This window comes from Martes martes (genome assembly GCF_963455335.1).
Source record: "Martes martes genome assembly, chromosome: 11".
In the NCBI taxonomy this organism is placed as follows: domain Eukaryota; kingdom Metazoa; phylum Chordata; class Mammalia; order Carnivora; family Mustelidae; genus Martes; species Martes martes.
In genome coordinates, this window is record NC_137899.1 from 4763703 (window position 1) to 4785917 (window position 22215).

Sequence of the window (22215 nt, forward strand, 5' to 3'; positions counted from 1 at the left end):
TGTTCACACATTCTTTTTTCCTAAGAAAAACCCGTTACCAGGAAGTGTGTGTGTTTTGGGTTGTTTTTTGTTTTTGTTTTTGTTTTTTTCATGCTATCTCAACACCAGATATTGTGGGCACAGACAGCTCTTCTTTAAAAAAAAAAAAAAAAGAAAAAAAGGAAGGAAAAAAAAAGCAGTTGTTTTCCAAAGAGCTTTAGTGTTTACTTAAACCTGACCAGTGTGTCATCCTTTCTACACAAGAGCTAAGGAAAACGGTCACCGAATTGGAGTCCAAGACCCAGGACTGCTCAGTGGCGTGTTTCTTTCTCACAGATGCCTGCACGTCCCTTTGTCAGATCCTGAACCCACGGGGACGAGCGCTGCCACACACAGCCGGGGCTCCCCTAGAAGAATTCCCAATCACAGCGGAATTGCATCTCTTAGGCGACTCGTACTGAAATTACACCTGATCTTCTGCGGAGATAGGCCAGTGGTAGCTTAGTGGTTTTAGGATTTGGGAGAAGGAAAAAGCCCGAAGTCTCCGAGCGCCTCTGGCTCGGACGGCCTGCCACGGGGGCCCTGGGACGTCTCTTTGGACCATGTGGAGTATCCTTCACAGTTCCTTAACTTCTCATTTTATTCAATCTTTCTCCTTCTCTCTCTCTCTCTCTGAGCCTCACACTCTGTCTGTCTCCTTCCTGATTCGCCTGCGTAGGGACAGACAGGTAATGGAGAAGAAATTGAAAGGCAAAATACAGGAAAAATGTAAATGAAAAGAAGTTATTATAACTGTTATAATGAAGTGCCTTTCATTTAAATATAAGAATGTAACGCTGAAATGAACTTGTGATCCTGAAATGCATTTTTAATGAGTTTCCTTTTTATTTTGCTGCTTCAGTGGCGTATTTTAAAGACCCTTTGAAAAAAGCCACATTAAAAACCCCACCAAATGCCACAACACGCAAAATTGGATATTGGTTTATTCCAAAACTGCTGATCAGGAAGAGTGGCTCTTCATCACAAAATGTTGCAGTCACTTTATTTAAATGAGTTTGAATTTGCATTGTGATGTGCCATTCTGATTTAGGGGAAAAAAATTAGATTTTCAGATCAAATTGACCCAACCAGTGAAGCGTTAAGGAGCTGGCAGGTTTAGTCTGAAAGCCTCGTGTTCGATCAAACCTGCAGCCGGTGGCAGTCTCCGGGCCCCGTGGGAAACGAGGTCCTCGCCGGGTGCTCCTCGCGTCCCCGCGCTGCTCTCACCCGTCCCTCTCGCCCTCCCAGGGGAACGGCCTTTCCAGTGCAACCAGTGCGGGGCCTCGTTCACGCAGAAGGGCAACCTGCTTCGACACATCAAGCTGCACTCCGGGGAGAAGCCCTTCAAGTGCCACCTCTGCAACTACGCGTGCCGCCGGCGCGACGCCCTCACGGGCCACCTGAGGACGCACTCCGGTAGGTCCTCCGGGCGCAGGTGCCAGGCGTCCAGGCCGGGCTTGCGCGTGTGCCTATGCGCGGGACCCCCCGTGGGCTGGGCCTGGGCCCACGCACTGTCCCCCCACCGGGCCCCCGTACCCCTCAGGGACTGGGGCAGCAGCGCCCCCGTGCAAGTTCGGACCCCCACGGGGCGGAGGGTGCGGGTGGGAGCACACGCACACTCACAGTCACACACACACACACACACACACACACACAGTCCCGCTTTGCAGACACTCTTTCCAGGAAGACCTCCTCTTCCCGGGGTGCTCAGTCAGCGAGGCTCTTCTGCGGGACTCTGCCGGCTCCCCTGTCACCCAGCGCTCTGCTAAGGCCCAGAAAGTTCCCAGGGACGCTTCTTGATGACATTGGCCAGGCCACACGTGTTTCTGCTTTACGCAGAGGACTCCGGTAGCGGTCACTGTCACTGGCGTAGTTTCTTTGCAAAGCTGAGAGAGAAGGTGAGTAGGGTCTGTGGCCACGCGTCCTGACTGAGGACCAGACTGCCCCCACCCCCCTCCCCGGGGGCAGGCCTCCCTGTCTGGGCCTGACCCTGACTCGTGCCAGAAGCCAGACAGGCCTCAGCAGACAGGCCACTCTGGGGCTCTTACCAGAATTTTAGCAAACGCATGCGGAGTAATCCAGAGTCTGGATCGTGATTACCACAGACGTTGGACTGTTCCCCAATTCTCCCAGCCTGCGAAGCGCACATCCACCTTTGGGATCCGTCTTCTGCCTCCTGAGGGACCTTCTATTCTATCAAGGGGCCCCGTGGTCTAGCAGGACAGAGGAGCAGAGAGGGGCCTTCCGTCCAGCTGGGACACTTAACCCCTGCCCTCCCGGAGCTCATCATCTGGACCACCGGCTGGTCGGCGACTTCTGTGGAGCGGGGCTCTGCTGGGGAGGAAGAGGCTTGGACCAGCTCCCTGCCAACACCCCCAGAGCCTCGCTGTCCCGCGGGGGCAGGGATGCTGCGTCCCTGGGAAAGCCTGCCTAGAATCGGGCTGTCTCCTTCCCAAATGTGATGGGTGTAGGTCGTGGCGAGGTTCTAGTGGCCTCTTCCTGGGCCTCTTCCTTTGCTACTGAGCAATTACGGAGCACCCCGGGGCCCCTCTCTCTGTGGAGGGGCCTGGTGGGAAGTAGTGAAGTGCCAGTGTGTTGCCCGTGTGTTGACCCAAGTGTGTGAGGGGCTAGTGGGAGCGCAGGGAGGGGACCGCCAGTCTCCACGGGGGTGGGGAGGTGTGAGGAGGTGGGAGGCTTCAAGAGAGACTTCCAACAGGTGAGGGGCTTGAGTCCACGCCGAAAGGTGAGTTTCTGAGGTTTAACTTCAGAGAAGGTCCACGGGGATGTGTAATTCTCTACACGGCCCCAGAAGGGGGTGTGGTAGGCATTTTAGCCCGTGTTGTGGGAACACAGCCTTTCTCCTGGAGCTGTGCTTGCAGGAGCTCACAGGGAGGCCAGCGGGGTGGTCGCAGGCACCCTGGGAGTGCTGGTTCCCTGTCGGAGTCCAGTCACGTCATCTCCTCCCCATGCTGATCTCCTTAGTAGTCACCATGGAGGAGGTTCCCAAATGCCACCCCTTCGCCCCCAGGGGTCCGTGCTGAGGGCTGGGGCGGGCTTTGCCGCAGGGCACCGTTCAAACAGCTGGCTCCCTCGAAGTGGGAGGACCACAGTGAGCATCCCTCAGTGTTTACAGTGTGTCAGTAATGAGGAGCATGCATGTCGCCCCCTAGAAGTGAACTAAATGCAAGGCTTCAGATGTGACCCTTATGCCAGCAGCGGGCAGAGCCCGACAGGTGATCTAGGACAAAGGAACTTCACGCATATCATTCATGCAGGTCAGGTGGACATCAGCGCAGTTGACAACAGGCCTGCGTCAGGGTTGGTAGGAAGCACAATGCCACGGAGGTGGAAAACATAAAGACCCATCCCTAGGTGACACCAACCACGTCACCATCATCCCCAAGTGACTCTGATTTGCAACAGAAATCTCTCTTGCATATCAGTCCTTGAAACTCGAAGGGATGTCTCTCTCTGCTCTCCTACCCACCGTGAAGTCTGGAACATCTAACACAGTATTTTTGGTTACTCTGGCTCCATGCCTGCTTATTTCCTTCAAGGCGTGTTGGTGGTGTCCTGCTCTAAGCATGGCCAGTGACTTGAATAATTTCATACAAGAGTGGTAGCCTCGGACAGCTTATCTCTGCTGTGGATGCAGTGCTGAGCGAGCAGCCGACACTGTGCCATTGACCCGGGGCCGCTGGTGATAAAGGCATCTAAGAGTGCCGTTGACACGCAACTCTTAGAAAAGAGCCGAATGGGGCCACTCCCCCATTCCACTAAAGCCATGATCAACCTCATAACTTTCTCTGGCCCCTGGTGGTAGCCTGAGGTGCCAAAGACCAACACATTAGTGGTGATAATATAGGCATAAAATGTGTCCCATACTGATAAGAGGAGGACTTGAGTACCTGGCAAGGTAGGGAAGACATTCCTCACTGCTTTCTTTGGGAGTTGAGAGCTGAGCTAGAGACTTTCTTTCCTTCAGAATATGGGTTCTGCTGCAAGGTATACTTTAGTTTCTTACCATGAACATATTTCTTATGATCCAGAGTTAAAAGTAATCATATATTTAGAAAAATGGATGTTCAGGCACTGGGTCATATATACATGAATTTGCTTAAGTGGTAGCTTTTCTAGGAAAGGGCATTGAGGGGTTGTCTATATTCTATTAATTTCTAAAGCTAGTACTCGATAAAATGTGCAATTTTAGGTAACATATATTTCGGTGTTACTTCCCTGATCTTAGTGATACAGTGTTTTCCACGGACAAAGACCCACCGATTTCCTCCTCTGTTAAATGTTCCAGAAGTCAGATTGTGTTTTTTGTCTTAGTCTTCTTAAACCATCGCTTCTGTTCATCTGGGGAAGAGACTGAAGCTTTGGTTAAACCATTTTACCAAACATTCCTATTTGGATGGTGTGGATTTTTATACAATACATTCAAATCTGTGAAATCTAACAACATAAGAAGAAAGTCAGAGGAGATTCTGGTCTGAGGATAGAAATTTATATTCCTCACATAAATAAGGATACTTTACCTTTTTTCATCTCTGAAGGTACTGTGTATTAAAGTCTTTAAGCTTAAGCATGATATGAATTTGCATTAGTCTTCTTTCCCTAAAATACCTCTCAGTAATAAAGTTTGGGAAGAACCAAACCCATCATGTAGAACTGCAATGCTTAATATGGTAGCCATTAGCCATATATGGTATTTAAATTATAAGTTTAATCGACTGAACTTAAACAAAATCAAAACTTCATTCTGTGGTGACTCTAGCCATACTTTGAATGCTCAGTAGTCATGTGGGGCTGATGGCTGCCATATTGAACAGCACAGTAGCTGTCTCATTGGACAGTTGCAGGTGGTGAGCACCTCCGTCTTCACAGGAAGTTCTGTTGGACAGGGCTGATCTCCGAAACCACGCCATCCATCAGTTTTGGGGGAGATGCAGAGCTTTCTCTAAACTAGAACAAGGAAATACATTTTGGAAATGAATGCTCATTCATTAGTGTATACTTATCCACTATGGTTTCTTAGAGACCTCAGATTATCCAGTTGAGTATCCTGGAATTTAATCCACTTTGGCTGCATTTGGATCTGGCCCACAGTGAAGATGCTGTCCTCACGTCTCCATACCCCCCCTGATCCCACTGCTGTGGCCCGTTTCCTCCAGTTAAAGAAGTGATTGAAGTCCAAGAGAATTGGGTAGCCAGGACCATGGGTAAATCAAGATGAAGCAAGACTCACAGGAGTTCTTGGTTCAATCAAAGAAACCCCAGGGCATTAACATTATTAAGTTTAGCAAGTTTGACTGAGTCCATAAGGCTTTTAGCTCTCAAGAGTAGAGGAGTCCTTTTTTTTTTTTTTTTGCCTTTTTGATAATAATTGTATTGCATGCATTCCCATTACTCATAAGGCCAACACTTAATTGAGGTCTCAAACTCAATTGTGTTTTCCGCAGTTGGCAAACCTCACAAATGTGGATATTGTGGCCGAAGCTATAAACAGCGCAGCTCTTTAGAGGAACATAAGGAGCGTTGCCACAACTACTTGCAAAGCATGGGTCTTCCAAGCACCCTGTACCCAGGTAAGCTGGCTCTCCCTCCCCAGCTCGCGGTGAAGACGGGCCCCGGGCACAGAGCTCCCGGTGTGCGTGCCACCACCACCAGGACAGACGGACTCTTTGGGCCACCAAAGAGTGGTGGTCTCACCCCGAGCTCACTGTGCTTCCCGACTTCTGAAGCCCCCATCTCACCAGAGAGAGCCTGACCTTGAACCCCTCCTCTTGGAAGCTGGGGAAGTATCTAAGATAATAGTGACCCCTGAAACTTTAGGGTTTTTTTCTTGGATTGGGTGATTTTTTTTTTTTAAACTTTGGAGTATCGGTTACTTCTTTGTGCTTAGTAATCAAAATTAGATATGAAGTCTTGTTCAAAAAACTATTTTTTTTCATGAGGTTGATTGAATAAAAGCTTTCAGGCTGGGTTTTCAGTCATCGCCTGCCTGGAACAGGTGAGCTCCTTGGAAAACCCTGACAGTCCAGAGGATTGCGGCTGTCAGAGGGTTCGAGGAAAGGCTGCTTTCTTCTTATGAGCCTTGATGCTTGCGGCATCCCATCAGGAGATAGCGTTTGACTCTGATCTTAGATAATGTAAGGTGAAGGATGGGAACAGATGGCTGAATTTGCAGGAGGCTGCATTTACTCAGAGGGACGGCGGTGGTATAAAAGGCACCCTTTCTAACTTTTTAAGACATAAGAAATTTATGAATAGATTAACTGAAGCTAACCTCTTTCAAAACACCGTTTGCTCGGCTCCGCCAAGGGAAGGATCGTCGTTGGACTCAGGAGCAGAAGTTAAATTAAGAGTTGAAAATTTTGCAAAACCTCCGTAAGCTCGCGGACTTGAATGAATGGCTCATAAAGGAAACTGACCAGGGAACACGCAGATCACTTGTATCATTTTAAATTTTATGTGGCCTCTTACTGGATTTTTCTTAGGGTGAAATACACGTAGCACATACACATAGGGTCCTACCCATTTTTGAGTGTGTGGTTGAGAGGGACCGAGTAGGTACAGGAACACTCAGATTAAGGACCAGTGAGAGCAGGAGAGACAAACAGTTCTAAGTTCTAAGAGTCAAATATATTTGGCACCAGGGCTGTGTGTCTCATGGCCAGAGCTCTGTGGTTCCAAGGCTGCCATCCCCAGCCATCAGCTGTGGATCTGGGGCTTGACCATTGATCTTTCTGGGCCTTACCCTTCTTGCCTATAAAATGGGGAGATCCCGTTAAATTCTCAGTTAGCCTTCCTCAAAGTCTGAGGTCTGTTTCTAGAATGGAAGGGTATCAAGGGTTACTAGAAGAGTGGAAATTAGGCAGTAAAACAGTAATGATAATGTGATAGTCATCAATTTGTGGCCAAACGCCAAGGTGGTGTCCGAAGGATGAGAGGATGATGATGATCCTTCAGAATAAAATCTAAACATGCAGACATTGTGTTTTCCTGCCAAAAGTAGACTAACGGATCCTAGAAGTAAGTGCCACAGTGCCCCACTTTGCCGAGAAGGAGGGACGTCAGAGGAAGCATATAAGCTCTATAGGTCAAGGGTATGACCAGTAGGATTTTTTTTTTATGGATTTTGTATATATCCTTCATATAAATCAAGGGGTGCATTTATGTCTCCCCATTTAATGAAAAACACACATTTCCAGTGTTGAAAAATTGCGTATAAAAGTAGTAATAACCTATTTGAAATATATGTTTCCAAAATGGACTGGCCCATGTTTAAATAAGCCATTTATCTACCCAAGATATTCGCTGCCATTTCTTACTTACCCTACCGAGCCCTCTAGCACAGTGATCTGAATTTCCCCTAAAACCATACACATGGAATTTCGAAGACAAAATGGGCAAGAGACGCAGACCGAGCCCATCGGCTCTCTCCGCCATCTTACCGCTGAAGGAACACTCTAGCACGTCAGCCAGGGCCGATCCAGGGGAGTCAGGCTTTGTGTCCCTGAGACCTGGGGTCAAGTTGCGTCTCCGAATCCGTTTGTGAACGTGAGCCTGGGCTCTCAAGAAGGAGTGGGAATTCCTGCCTGGCCAACCTCGTAGAAAGGCTCTGGGCGAAAGAGGAGACGGCAGGGAGTGTAGACGCGCATCACGCACTCATGTGAACATACAAATGTCAGGCACCGAAGCCTTGACACCTGGCAGGTGTCCTCGGTTGGTTGTCTGGGTCAGTGAGCATATTAGGTCAGCGACACATGTATTACCCCCCCTGGCCAGCCAGGATTATTTCTGTCTTGAAATGCTGATTTGTTCCCTTCGGTGATCGGACCGCTGGGAATACCACAGTGGTTTGTCCTTCTGTTGCTGTGTTTGGGAGATGAAGAAGACTTCCTGTGTGCCGTGAAGGCACTCGGCCTGTGGAGGGAACCCATAAAAGCACTTCAGGGCCAGTCCTACAAGCTGACATCTGGGATTCAGAGGGCAGGCAGTGGGCTGCTGGGGTGTGGACAGGGGTGGGGGGGATGGTCCTTGCTCACTTAGATGTCCTGTGCCAGGTCTGGCTGAACCTGTGCCTTCTCACGCCCCGTCCCTCCCACGGTGCCTGGGGCCAGCCCCCTCAGTGCTCAGAGGGACACCCAGACAGCCTCTCCCCGCCTCAGTCCTCTTAGGTTAGGGCCGTTCTTTGGGATTTGGTAAAAACAAAGCCTGGCTCAGCTAGGAGGTGGGAACATTTAATTTTTCTGAATATAACTTTACTTAGTTAAAGGCTTGTTGGTCCTCTGTTGTAATTCCCTTTATGGGAAAAAAAAAATGAGTTTCTTTTGAGCGTTTGGAAGATGATCCATCAGGTGCACAAATCATGTTACAGCTCTTAGGGTGAAGAGCATGAAACACAGGGTAGGCACCGATCTGCGATCTTTGGACTGTTTTGTCCTTCACTGTGATGACGCTGAGCATCTCTGCTCCCAGGAGGCCCTGTGGCTGGGTGGGGACGTAAGTGCTGCAGGTGCCCCGGGGCAGGGGTGGGGTGGGGGGAGTCGTGCTTAGTGGAGAAGGAGGAACATGTGAGGACGCCTATGAGCTCAATAGGTCACACGTACCTGTCTAGAATTGGGCCGCGTGGGTTTTGTGCATAGCCTTCATCTACATCGGGTGTAGACGATTATGTTTGCCCATCGAATAGCAAACACGCATTTCCAATGTTAAAAAATGTCCTATACCAGCAATAATAACCAATTTGAAATATATGTTTCCAAAATGGCCTTCCTAAGGCCATCTAAGACCAGAAACACTTAGAAATCATCTTGGCAGCCAAGGCCCGGGACGTAATGAGCTACCTCACCGTGCTGGGGCCGGAAGCAAAGGTGGGAGGGACGAAGGGGAGGGCCGGACAGGGCAGGCTCGTGTCTTCCCGAATCCAGGCCTGGTTTTCACGTAAAATGTGTCTGTCCGTTGTAGGGGAGTATCGTGAGGGTGCCTAGAAGAACAGAGGAGAGGATTGGCATTTTCAAAAAAGGAGGAGTCCTGTCTGGTGCTGTGTTCGCATGCAGCTAAGTTCTGACTTAGAATAGGAGCGCACCTGTGCTAAATCAGCGTGTTGTAGCCGAGCAACGAGGGTGGGGAGGGGGATGGCCGTGGGGCTGAGGTGGAGGCTTCAGAAACGGTGCTGGAAAGAGTGAGCAGCTCTTTGGGATACAACTGACACTTTCAGCTCCTCGTCCGTTAGGATAAATTTCAGGCAGGAGAAAGAGTTCTACCCCAGACACCCAGCCATAGAGTCTGGGATGCGGACGGACCCCACAGGACACAGCGTTATCTCTTCAGTCATGGGAAGAAGGATCGCGTAGGGAAATAAAGACGGGCTGGCCGTGCTCCCCATGTCAGCACTGACCCGCGGCATCTAGGTGTTCTGCGGTTAGAGAGCCCTGATCTTCCGAGTTTGCTGTGTGTTCGGGGGTCGGGGACTCTGGCTTGTCCCCCGTGTTGCCGGGATGCGCTGTAGTACTCCTGCCTCTCACTTCGCGGTGCCAGCCGAGGGCGTCGGACCGCGATCGTTTCCAGCTCGGACAGGTCTGTGACTCTCAGCAGGCTGATGTCAGGACTGACTGAGGTAGTGGATTTGGGAGCCCTTGAAAAGTTAAGAGGACGTGTCAGAGGGACCCAAGGGCTTCACCACATCCGGCTTCTGGTGACAGGGGTGGTGCTCGTTCCCTTGGGTCGTGGGAGATAATGTGCTGTCTCCAGGTGTCATTAGCAGGTGGCCGTGGGCAGCCTCTGTCTGCCGGGAGAGTTGCCGGGGAGATTAGGAGTAATCCCTGAGAAGGGCCCGGTTCTCGTCGGCACGTAACAAATGTCAGATTTAACGCTGGACGCAACCCAATCCTTTCACTGTAAGCGTTTCTAAACTGGCCTCTCTAACTGTCTTTGACTTTAGTCATTAAAGAAGAAGCTAATCACAGTGAGATGGCAGAAGATCTGTGCAAGATAGGAACAGAGAGATCCCTCGTGCTGGACAGACTAGCAAGTAACGTCGCCAAACGTAAGAGCTCTATGCCTCAGAAATTTGTTGGTAAGAGTCAAACGTTTGCTGTCTCTTAAAAAACAACTGTGTGGGTGTTTTAGACTCAGCTGGTCCTTAGTTGAGAGTAGGAGAGAGAAAAAGAATCTCGTGTTTGTTTGTTTGTTTTTAAAGCAAAAATCGGTAGGCTTTATATTTCTTAAATATTTTGGCTCTTTTTCTAATAGACTTCTTACGCAGAAGAAGTCTTCTCCGGGCAATTTCTCCTCGGTGTAGTCTTACAGCAACCCGGGCACCCAGGAGATCTGCCTGCGGACACCAGGCACTTCCCAGGGCGGCCGGATCAGTGCGCGCGGGGCCAAGAATGTTGGCCTGGCGTGGCCGGGGGCTCTCCGCACGGCCCATTCACCTGCTGCCTGAGCAGCCTCACTGAGCCCTAGAGGCTCAGAAGTTCGTAATACCCCCTGCGTGGGCTACCTTGGGTTGCAGAGCAACTGGCAAATGAGAAGTGCCCAGGCGGGAGGGGGCACAGCCACGATGGCTGTGCTCACCGGGGGATCTCTGCCCATGCCAGGGGCTTTGAGGGATGAAGGGAAGAGCAAGGTGGCCCTTTCCTCTAGGAGCTCGCCGTCCAGTGTAGACAGTAGAGGCACCAGCAGCCCTCATCAGGCCACACACTCCAAATGCAGGAAGAATGATTAGCTCGGTGTAGAGTGGAAATGCCCTCAGCTCGGGGCCCAACCTGAGGGTGTCAGCACACAGCCACGTGTTAATGCTGTCACCTGGGCGACATTACTTGACCTCTCCAAGCCCTGATTCCATTCTTTATGTAACTCCCGTGGCTTTGGGAACATAAATTAACACCAAGGATGTGAGAACATTTAGAAACCCTCAGTGTAAAGGTCAACTATTATCAGTAGGATAATGTGGAAAGAGAATGCTAGGGGAAAGGTCATGTGCATGAAAAAGGACCATGGGGGAGGGTCATTATCGGGAAAGAGGACCTTGGGGGAGGGTCATGGTCAGGAAAGAGGATCGTGGAGGGGGGGTGGGTCATGGTCAAGAAAGAGGACCGTGGGGGAAAGTCATGGTCAGGAAAGAGGACCGTGGGGGGTTGCTGTCATGGTCAGGAGAGAGGACCGTGACGGAGGGTGATTGTCAGGAAAGAGGACCCTGGAGGAGGGTCACGTGCAGGAAGGAGGACTGTGGGGGAGGGTCATTGTCAGGAAACACGATGATTAGTAAAATTTCATGAAGCTGGTAGTGACCTTGATGGGGAACTAGGATTTCAGCACATTATTAATAGTGGAAGACAGGGACAGGATTCCACACAGACGTGAAAGTACGGGGACGTGGTGACACCAGTTGTATGGGCTGGAGCGGGGGCGGGTCGTGGGGGACCCGACTGAGGAGCAGGGTGTGTTGCGAGATAATTCACGTGCTCTCAGGGAAGCAAGAAAATTAAGTCCCAGTGAGCTCTGGCCACAGAATCAGTGGCCCTTGAATGCTGAGGTGGGAAATGTCTCCTTAACGCAGGAGGCAGGAAAAAGCACTGGCACAATTTTAATGGGAACCACATCTTAGAAAACAAGACCACAAGCGCCAGAAGGTGACTGGAAAAGGAGAGTCAGTGGTGGCAGGGAAGGAGGAGGAAGCGGAGCAGAGGAGTTTGGTGACAGGCGTTGGGGGTCAGGGCAGGGACTGGGGGGCTGGAAGCCGTGAGTCACTGCAGTTCTAGTAGAGGAGGGGGCCATGTACAGAAACGATAAAGCCGCTTTCTGGAAAAAGACAGAGTTCTGGTTTTGATCTGCTCATCTTCAAGGGCTTTCTGAGGTCAAGGCCACATGGGAGCCTGGGAGACGTGTGTTGGGAGAGGGTGGGTCTATAATGGGGTTAATGGCTAATGCGACCTGGGGTTCCAGAGGACGGATGGGACAGCAGGAAGCAGGGAGGACAAAGGAGAGGCCACGTTCTTGGGGCTCCAGCCTCCCTTTTGCACTGAAGCCTCCGTTTGGATCAGATTTTAGAGGCTTATCACAGCTTGGGGGGGTGGGAGAGTTGGGGGAAAGAAGGATCCAGTTTAAAAATCTTTTAAAAGCCACTGGCTGGAGACACCGTGTGGAGCGTCACCCACATAAATATGCAGGCTTAGACTGTGGGAATGAGGGAGACCCTGCATTTCCTGAGCAGAGAAGAAGCAAGGTCCTGAGCACAGAACAGGCTGTTGTGCTGGGATTTCAAGTGGCCCTGGTCTAGGTGCGAACTAGCACTCAGAGGTGGTGAGCAGTGGACAGGGCGCAGTGCACGGTGGGCGGGGTGCAGAGGTCAGCAGGCGGCAGGTGAGGCAGAGGGCCAGGTAACCAGGAGAGGAGGTGGAGCAAAGACCCAGTAACAAATGCGCCCGAGGGTTGTTAGTGGTCACTGACTTTGAGAAGCCGGGCACGACTTCTCCTTCACGTTGGGAAATTGGACAAGTCCTGCTGAGGATTTTATCAATGAATCTTTGCAACTCATATTAGCTTTTGGAGGCTTCCAACCAAATGAGACTACCTGTGAACCTCTCCTGTAGCCACCTGGGAGGAGGCTGTGAGTTGGGTATTATCTTCAGATTCAGATGCTGCTGTGTTCAAAACAAACAAACAACAACAACAACAAAACAAAAATTCTAATCAAGCCAAGCCAGGGTTAGCAAGAAGTCCTCGGGGGAGAGGGGGACCCAGGAGAGGTGTGATGGGAACAGTAGGACAAGGAGAGAAGCATGGAGATTGGAACAAAGGGCTCAGGAGTGGCTGCATGTTCTCTTAGGTGTTTCCCCAAGAATTTGGTGATTGATAAGTTATCTATAAAATAATACACCCAAATGCCCAGCTTGTCCTCACTTCATTGTGATGGGATTTCAATCAACCGCTTCTGACTTGTCACAGCTTCTCCATCACTAAAATAAAAAGAATTAAAAAAAAAAAAAAGAAAGAAGGGAGGATGGGAGGGAGGGAGAGAGAGAGAAAGAAAGGAGGGAAGAAAGGAAGGAAGGAGGGAAGGAAGGAGGGAAGGGAAGGAAGGAGGGAGCGAAAGAAAAGGAAAGAAGGATCCCTTAGGGTCCTTCTTAACTTCTAGATGCTGATTTTATCCTTTATATAACTTTAGAAAGTGTGTAGGTGCGCACCTGTTTTCATAAATGATCACACACACGGGCCAGGGGTGGTGCTCTTGAAAGGCTCCAGGTCTGCATTCAAGAGACCTGAGTTCAGGTCCAGCTCCAGCTATGACTGGCTGGTGATCTTGAGCATGTCACTGGACTCAGTGTCCCCCTCTGTGAAATGGGTGTGATGCCTCCTGCCCTGCATCCTTCCCAGTGCTATTCTGAAGATCAAAAGGGACAATGGGTGTGGCACTGCTCTCAACTTGAGAAAGCACTTAAAAAATGTAAGGTGACCTTATTTTCCTGTGGTACATTGCTCAGAATGGTCTATAATTTTGTTTAATCGATACGTGATCTATGATTAAAATTTTTACCTTGAACGTTGGCATGACTATAAGTAGGTATTGATTCTGCTGGCAACATTCCTCACCAATTCACCAATTATGTCATCAAAGATCTTATCCTCTGAGATCACTGGATCAATGAAGCCCATCACAAAGGGGATAATAATGTTACGTAACAATGCTACTCATTGTTCTTAGTCTGTTGGGTGATTACACGGAGAAAGTGTTGTTTCTTGTTGTTGTTAGAGAGGAGGGGTGGGGCAGAGGGAGAGGGGAGAGAGAATCTCAAGCAGATTCTATGATGAGCCCAGAGCCCAACGTGGGACTTGACCTCATGACCCTAAGATCATGACCTGCACTGAAATTAAGAGTTGGGTGCTTAACTGACTGAGCCACCCAAGCACCCTGAGAAAGCTTTTTAAATACAGAAGAGGAGATAGGGGAGAATAACAATGATCAATATTCCTGCTATCCATTATAATTATCTTGGTATAGTTTCTTTCTTTTTTTTTTTTTTTTTTTGAGATGAAAAACACAACCCTGTTGCATTATTAAAATGACACATGGTGAATATAAGGAATTTTAATAGAAAGATGAATGTTTTAGAATCACCCCCGAACCCCAAAATCCAGAAATTGCCAGTATTAAGAGTAGCCGAGCATTATTCTAAATATCTTTCTATCCATATATATGTACGTGAGGGGCTAGATGACAAACAGGTGGATTGATAGGTGTGAAATAAATGTAAAGATTCTATCGTATTACAGATGCCCTTTCAAAATGAAAGTATCACTTCTGTAACTGTCTTAAATTTAAGAGGTAAACAAAAAACAAAACTGAAGGCATGGCTGATCTTCAAATAAATATTTTCTCATAAAAGATATTATTTAAAAGATTTTTCCAAGATTAGAAAGATATACTATTTTATTTAAAATGTGAAGACCTTCAAATCAGTGTTTTAATCTATTTGTTTCATTTAGGCAGTATGTACTGACCTGTAGCTTTGGGAAATAAGGACATGATTTTATTCCACTGTGTTCAGTTACATTATTTTTACATGGTCCTGCTTCCTAATAGTCACATTCTGTTCCATAATCCTAATACTCCTGGAAGTCTAGCTACTTATTGTTAATTCTATATTTAAATAGATTCAAGGCTTAGACTCAGTCCTTTTACTGCCATTTCTATTTATTTTGATTAATCTCATAACTGATTGGATTTAATATGAAAGGGTTTATAAGGAGCCCCCGGGTGGCTCAGTCAGTTAAGCATTGGCCTTTGGCCCAGGTCATGATCTCAGGGTCCCCATGTTGGACTTTGCACTCAGTGGGGAGTCTGCTCCTCCCTCTGGCACTCCCCCTGCTTGTGTGCTCTCATTCACTCTGACGAATAAATTTTAAAAATCTTAAAAAATAAAAAAGAAAATGAAGGCACTATAGGTGTTCTATTTCCACGGTTGTTTTGTGTTCAAGGTTGTCTACCTGCTGCCGTTCTATCTTGACAAGAGTGTGTGGTGCCATGATGGCATTGCTTTTTGAATGTTGCTGTGCAGATCTCTAAGGCCAATCTGATATTTTTTTCTGAAAGGTGATTTCCATTTTCTTTCTGAATGCTTGAAGAGTTCTTTCTTTAACCTTAGAGTTAAATAGCCTCACTAGAATGTGTCTTGGTATTTTGTATTCTGAAAAAAAATTTCCTGCCATTTTAATATGGGGAATCCCTTTTTCTCTCTCTATTTCTGAGAAATTTTTTTTCCTTAGAGAATTTTTTGTTCCATCTGTTGTAATCTCTGTGAAGGATACCAGTTGTCCTGTGTTGGATAATTTGTCTTCCATATCTGTTAGCATTTCCTTAAGGTTTTTTTTTTTTTTTTTTGGTCTTTTTTCACATTCATTCACACTTATTATCTTGTGTTTTTCCTTTATGTCAATCATTCCACTTTTAGTAGCTTATGTTCTGTTACTCACTGCTTTTAAATCTATGGATTCATTCTGTAATAAAACTTTTGGGGACCTCATTATGTTTCCCGAGACCTGACATCTCCTTTTTTCATCTCATTCTGTTGTTTTAGCATGCCGTCTTTCAGTACTTGTTTTTATGGAGTCCATGTCACAAAGTAATTATGAGATACCTCTCTTCCTTGAATTAAGCTTTTTTCCTAGGATGGGCTTATTGGTCTGTTTTACTTCCTTTCCTCTCTTGTATTGCTAGAAAATATTTTCATTGTAACCATGGCATTTCTTTTCATCTTGCTATTCTGCTTGGGCTGATATAACCTGATTGACATTTCGACATTCTTCCCACTGTATGTGAGACTTTTTTTTCTTTTCCTGTGAGAGCTATCGAATTTTCTAAATCCTGAAAGAATGCCAAGGATGGGGTGGAGCGGGGAGTTCAGGTGAGGCAAAGTGCGGTCTTTGTTAAAAGACTTTCTCTCTGCTCTCTCTCCCTCATTCTGAGATTTGGTTAAATGTCCCGAACTGGTTTTCATTGCACTTGGCTAGAGAGTGGTTCCCAGCCCCACAAGGGGACACCAGAAGCTTCAGGCCATTTCCCCTCATAGAGGACATGACTCCTATCAAGAGAGCCAACTTCACTGCTCACCTGTCCTGTCCCACCTGGTTCTTGCTAGCAAGAGGTTTTTCACTGTTTTTTTTTTGTTTTTTTTTTGTTTTTTTTTGTCAGAAGTGGAGGAAGATGTTTATTTGAATTGGTCCTCTACAAATATGAGGAGATTAGGGAGAATGCTGAGGATTTTGTTGACTCATACTTAAGGTTTTTAGAAGTCAGACCTGCAGCCACCTTTTACCATATGTCTCAGGACAGAATTGCCTTTCCTTGGTCCTTGATTTTTTTTTAAACTATTTCATTAGAACCCATTCTCTTATTTAGTTGACTGCCAAAGTGAACTGTGTGGGTTTTTATTTTTCTCGCTTTGTGGAGTATTGGGGAAGAGAAATTCTGTGGGTTTCAATATGCCACAGTAATCTGCAATATATGGATTTTCTTCTCCATTTGTTGTTGAGACCAAGTTTTAAAAACAATGGATTTTAATGGTTACTTGGGAAACCAGGGAATCACGACTTTGAGGAGACGCAGGATGACTGGCTGGGAAACCACCATTTTTGGTGGGGCTATAAATGCTTTGATACGTACCTAAATCAGCCTCAAAGTCTGTGCCTCATCTTGTCCTTACCAGGGTCCCTAAAAACCGTCCGTTCTGGGGTTAGAGCAACAAGATATTTACCACCTCAGCACCAGCACGGGGAGAACTCTGTGGTGTTAGTAATGCTATCGAACTACTTCTTTGAACTCTTAATGAAGAGAAACACCACCTCTGTGTTCCCTGCCGTCCACCTCGTGGAGAGAGTCCATCCGTTCTGTTCCATTTCTGCAGCGGTGTGACTGGCCAGCAGCAAGTTTTCCTCTCTGTAATCTGAGGATCGCACTGTTCCACTATCAGGGCATGTGCCCCTCCTGACCACCAGTAGATTAGAATGAACGCAGGCTGAGCCGTTTCATGATAAATCTCCTCTGCAAGCAAGACATGAGACCAAAAGACACTTTGTAGCACGATGGGGCCAAACCCTGGACCATTATCAGTGGTCAGAAACATTTTTCTAAAAGGGTTCGTTTGTAAGTTTTGAACTACCAGGGAGTTTGTTCCCCTGCTGCTAAGAGCTAACAAGAGACCTTGATGTCAGGTGTCCATGTGGGCAGTGTGGGGACCCTCCAGTGCCACACCCTCACCAGAGGCCCTTACCTGGAGTCTTGGGAGAGCCTAAGGTCACTTACCTTTGCGTCACTCAACCTGTTCTTCTGCCCGTTACCCAGAAGGGCACTTCCTTCAGATCCTTCAGGGGCTCCCCATTCTCCCCCGGACAGAAGCTTCCCCTCAGTCTAGTCCCATCGTCTGGCTAGATGCCATTTCCACCTGGCCCTGCACCCAGGCTCTGGCCCTACCACCTACTCTGTCCCTCCGAAGCTCCAGGCTCCCTCTGCCCTTGCTTTCCCCTTTCTCCTCCCAGTGTGGGACGCAAGCCCCACTCGTCTGGCTGGCTCTTCCTAGGTCAGAAGCCCGTGTGACACAAGCCTTCTGTTTTCTTCATCGAACTTCACAGCCTGGGGCACGCTGTTCGTGCAGCCCTGTCTTAATATCTGAGCCCCCTGTTAGCTGTGTGCTGCTAGGGATGGGGACCTTTTTTCCAAGCTCACCTGTCTGTCCCTCCTCTCTGGTCCAGGAGATAGTCAGTGCTCAATGAAGATGTGTTAGAGGAAGAAAAGAAACAGAGTAAGGGGTAAAACGTAAACAATTCATGAGTGCCTCGGGGGCTTTGTTGTTTCATAAACCAGCCCTGAAAAGGAAAGCAAACCAGTAGTCCTGACAGTAAAGTGCAAACAGTTAGGGAATTTGCTAATTAAGCCCTGGTTTCATACTGAACCTATAACCAATATTCCAAGAAGGTGCATTTTTTTTAAAGATTTTATTTATTTATTTGACAGAGAGAAAGACAGTGAGAGAAGGAACACAAGCAGGGGGAGTGGGAGAGGGAGAAGCAGGCTTCCCACTGAGCAGGACCCTGGGATCATGACCTGAGCCGAAGGCGGATGCTTAATGACTGAGCCACCCAGATGCCCCAAGAAGGCGCATCTTGATGAAAATATTTACTCAGCAGCCAGAGCTGGTCTCAGGGCTCACCATTCCCAAGCGGCAAGCTTGCCTACAGCTGCATACCCTGCTGTCAGACCAGAAGTTTCTTGAGGTGAAGCTCGCATGCCGAGAGTCCTCGGCAGTGGTCCCTTGAGCACCGTTCGTGCTTGGTAATTTTTGGAAAGATCAGATGAATGGCACCTTCTCCCCTGAGCTTCCTTGGTTTGCCCCCAGCCTCCCCACACATACCTCTGTGGCACGTGGCTCTGGTGCTGCCAATGATGGAAAGGTCAGTGGAGCGGGAAGTGGGGAGGGTGTGGGCAGTGGACCCTGAGCATCTTTTTACTCTCAGAGCCCAAACTCAGCTTTCAGTAAACTTTAATGTCAATCATATCTTTTGACTAAATTTTATTCTGAGTATTAAAGTTATGAATTTAAAATTCTTTTTTTTAAGACTTTATTTATTTGACAGAGAGAGAGATTACAAGTAGGCAGAGAGGCAGGCGGGGGGGGGTTAACGCAGGCTCCCCACTGAGCAGGGAGCCCCATGCGGGGCTTGATCCCAGGACCCTGAGATTATGACCTGAGCCAAAGGCAGTGGCTTAATGCAGGCACCCCTGAATTTAAAATTCTATCATGTAATACTATTTTATTTATTTATCTATTTATTTATTCATTTATTTGGGAGGGGGAGATTGCAAGCAGGGGTGGAGGGGCAGAGGAAAAGGGAGAGAGAGAATCCTAAGCAGGATCCACATCCACTGTGGAGCCCAACGTCATGGGACTCTGTCCCACGACCCTGGGCTTGTGACGTGAGCATAAATCAAGAGTCAGACGCTTAACCAACTGATCACCCAGGTGCCCCCATCTAGTACTGTGTTAAATAACTACATCGCATTCTGTCGTGAATAATTATACACTAATGTACTTTGATTAAATTTATGAGAGATTCACTAGTTACAGCAAATCACTTGGAATGCCCTATTGAAAGTACATCGTTTAAATATTAATCTTAATTAAATGTAGTAACGCCCAGTTATACCCTCCAGAGGAAGAGACGCTGGGAGTGGGTGAGCATTCGGTTGGAAGGTGTGCTGTTTATACTGACCCCCGTTCACTCTGGTTCAGGGATTCATTTGTCCGGTCAGTTCTGTTTAAGTGTAGACCCTGGGCAGGTCCCTCTGCTGGGTGACCACAGGCAGGGATATCGCCACCTTCCCCATCTGGGAGGTGACTGTGCGGCTTGTCCTCTGCGGGAGGACTGGGACGCTCTGAGGTGGGGTGTCCCGGCTCCTCCCCCCACCCATGTCGATTTCAGCTGTCGCTGTCATGCACAGAGCTAATCTGGCCTCACTGACTGTCACCTGCCTCCCACAGGGGACAAGTGCCTGTCGGACATGCCCTATGACAGCAGCGCCAGCTACGAGAAAGAGAATGAGATGATGCAGACCCACGTGATGGACCAAGCCATCAACAACGCCATCAGCTACCTGGGGGCAGAGTCCCTGCGCCCGCTGGTGCAGACGCCCCCGGGCAGCTCGGAGGTGGTGCCGGTCATCAACCCCATGTACCAGCTCCACAAGCCCCACGCGGAGGGCCCCCCGCGGTCCAACCACTCGGCCCAGGACAGCGCCGTGGAGAACCTGCTGCTGCTCTCCAAGGCCAAGTCGGTGTCCTCCGAGCGGGAGGCATCCCCGAGCAACAGCTGCCAAGACTCGACGGACACGGAGAGCAATAACGAGGAGCAGCGGGGCCTCATCTACCTGACCAACCACATCAACCCGCACGCGCGCAATGGCCTGTCCATCAAGGAGGAGCACCCGGCCTACGACGTGCTGCGCGCGGCCTCCGAGAGCTCCCAGGACGCCTTCCGCGTGATCGGCACGAGCGGGGAGCCCATGAAGGTGTACAAGTGCGAACCCTGCCGGGTGCTCTTCCTGGACCACGTCATGTACACCATCCACATGGGCTGCCACGGCTTCCGCGACCCCTTCGAGTGCAACATGTGCGGCTACCACAGCCAGGACCGGTACGAGTTCTCGTCCCACATCACGCGCGGCGAGCACCGTTTCCACATGAGCTAAGCCCGGCCGGAGAGAGGCACGTGGGGCCCAGGCCCTCCCCTCCTGCCAGCAGCCTGGACTGGACCAGAACCTTGTGCTTTGATTTCTAGGTGGTTTTCCGTTTCGTTCTGGTTTTTTTGTTTTGTTTTGTTTTGTTTTTTAAAGTCGGTTGGTTGGCTGGGGTTTGATTTGCTTTGGAACCCGAGATTTTTATTGTTGGAGACAAGGTTACATATGGACACCCCCGCCCTCGCCCCCAAACTGCTATGTTACTAGATGTGCTCATAGACTGTTAGCCGAAATCCCCCTCCCTGCTTCCTAGAATTCCCCTCCTCTAAAGCGTTGCTTATTTTTAGAGAATGTTTGGTAAAAATAGGTCAGGCCCTGGGAAGGAATGAGCTGTGCTGACCGTCCCCTGCACCCCCATGTGGCTTCCGATGCAGTGAGCACAGACCTTGGTCCTCAGCCTGGCAGGTGCCCCCCAACACAGCAGGGCCGAGAAACCCAAGCCGGAGCGTCTGATCGCGTGCATCTAGGTCTGGAAGCCTGCAGTTTGTAAAAGATGTGATTGTAAGTCACAGCCTGAGCAAAAAGTACATTGTTGGAGCAATGCTGGACTCCCTGGGCGAAGGGCACAGGGAGAGGTCGGAGGACCTGGTGGTCTCCGTCTCAGTTTCCAAACTGCTGTAGCATTGCTCAGCCTTCTCTGGCTTTCCAGCAGGTGGAAGGAACCCCAGCTCCACACTCCTGGAGGTCCATCTGCAGACCTCCACCCTCTGCCTTCTCACATCCGTGCCTCTCATACCCAGAGTCCGACACTGCAGTTTCAACATCCATCCTGAAGTGCTGACCGTAATTCCTTTGAAACTCTCAAATGGTAACATTCCTCAGAAACCAAGGCTTTATTCCAAATTCCACACTCCTTCCTTCCCTGGCTGGTTCCACCGACAGCCAGAAGCCTGTTTCCCCTCCGAGGCCCAACCTAGACCCCAGTTCAACGATGTCACTGGTTTGTTTGTTGGTACATCTCTTTCCCTGCCCTCACGCTACATTATTCTTGTCCTAAAATCCATAAAAGGAGCATGCGGTATGATCAGTCGCTTTCAGAGCAAGGAGCTGTGACAAGCAAAGCCCAGGAGATGTGGCTAACGTGCTGAACCTACTTGTTAGAAACCAAACTTTGCAACAGTCTGAAACTCCCCTGTAAGGACAGAGCAGCCCCTATGTGCCCACCCATAAATAGGACCATCCTTTCTCATCCGGGGCTTGGAAGGTGCAGAGCGACCAGGAAACCAACCAGCGAGGTCTGACGGGAAAGAGGCAGGTCGTTCTGGAATTAGAACCTTCCTGACCCATGTTGCCAGGAGCCCTGCTGAGGTCTTTGGCGATTCCAGTCCCCACTGGAAGGGGTAGCCCTCAAGGTTAATCCTATCATTAAAGATAATTACCCCAACCACCTAGGCAAGTAAGAGCATACAGTCTCCAGTGTTCACATGTCTTTGCCAAAACTGAACCAAGGTGAACATGAAAAAAAAGAAGAAAAAGAAAAATTGTCTCTAAGCACCCCTGCATGTAATCTAAATCTGGGTTTCTTAGTCACAGTGCCCTTGACATTTGGGGATGGATCATTGTTTGGGATGGGGGAACCCCCTGTGCCTTGCACAATATTTAGCATCAATCCAGGTCACTACCCAACAGATACCAGTAGCAATCAAAAATTTCTCCAGTTGTTGACAGATGTCCCCTGGGGAAGCAAGTCATCCCGAGTTGAGAAGCCCTGCTCCGCTTAAACCAGTCGAGGGTCTGGGAACCCTTCCCAAGAGCAAGGGTACTGGAAGAATTGCCCCCGCTGGGGGTCTAGCTCCTGACCTGTGTTCCTTTGTACTCACCACAAATCCTATAAATGAAATAGTCCCTCTCATTCTTCAGAAGCAAATCTTCTCGTGTGCGTTTGAGTTCTGTTGAAA

At 48.8% G+C, this 22215-nt stretch overlaps 1 protein-coding gene across 6 annotated transcripts in view; it reads left to right on the top strand.

Moving 5' to 3' along the window:
* Positions 1-21775, top strand: part of IKZF1 (IKAROS family zinc finger 1) — a 94093-nt gene extending 72318 nt beyond the window's left edge. For 4 of the 6 annotated variants that reach the window (XM_080818585.1, XM_080818586.1, XM_080818583.1 and 1 more), the window contains 4 exons: positions 1267-1434; positions 5481-5606; positions 9968-10102; positions 19563-21775. In XM_080818585.1, the coding sequence (XP_080674711.1) occupies positions 1267-1434; positions 5481-5606; positions 9968-10102; positions 19563-20269 (1136 nt within the window). In that variant the 3' untranslated portion in view covers positions 20270-21775. The remainder of the gene's footprint in view (positions 1-1266; positions 1435-5480; positions 5607-9967; positions 10103-19562) is intronic. The other 2 variants (XM_080818584.1, XM_080818588.1) reach the window with 1 other exon arrangement.
* Positions 21776-22215: the final 440 nt, after the last annotated feature.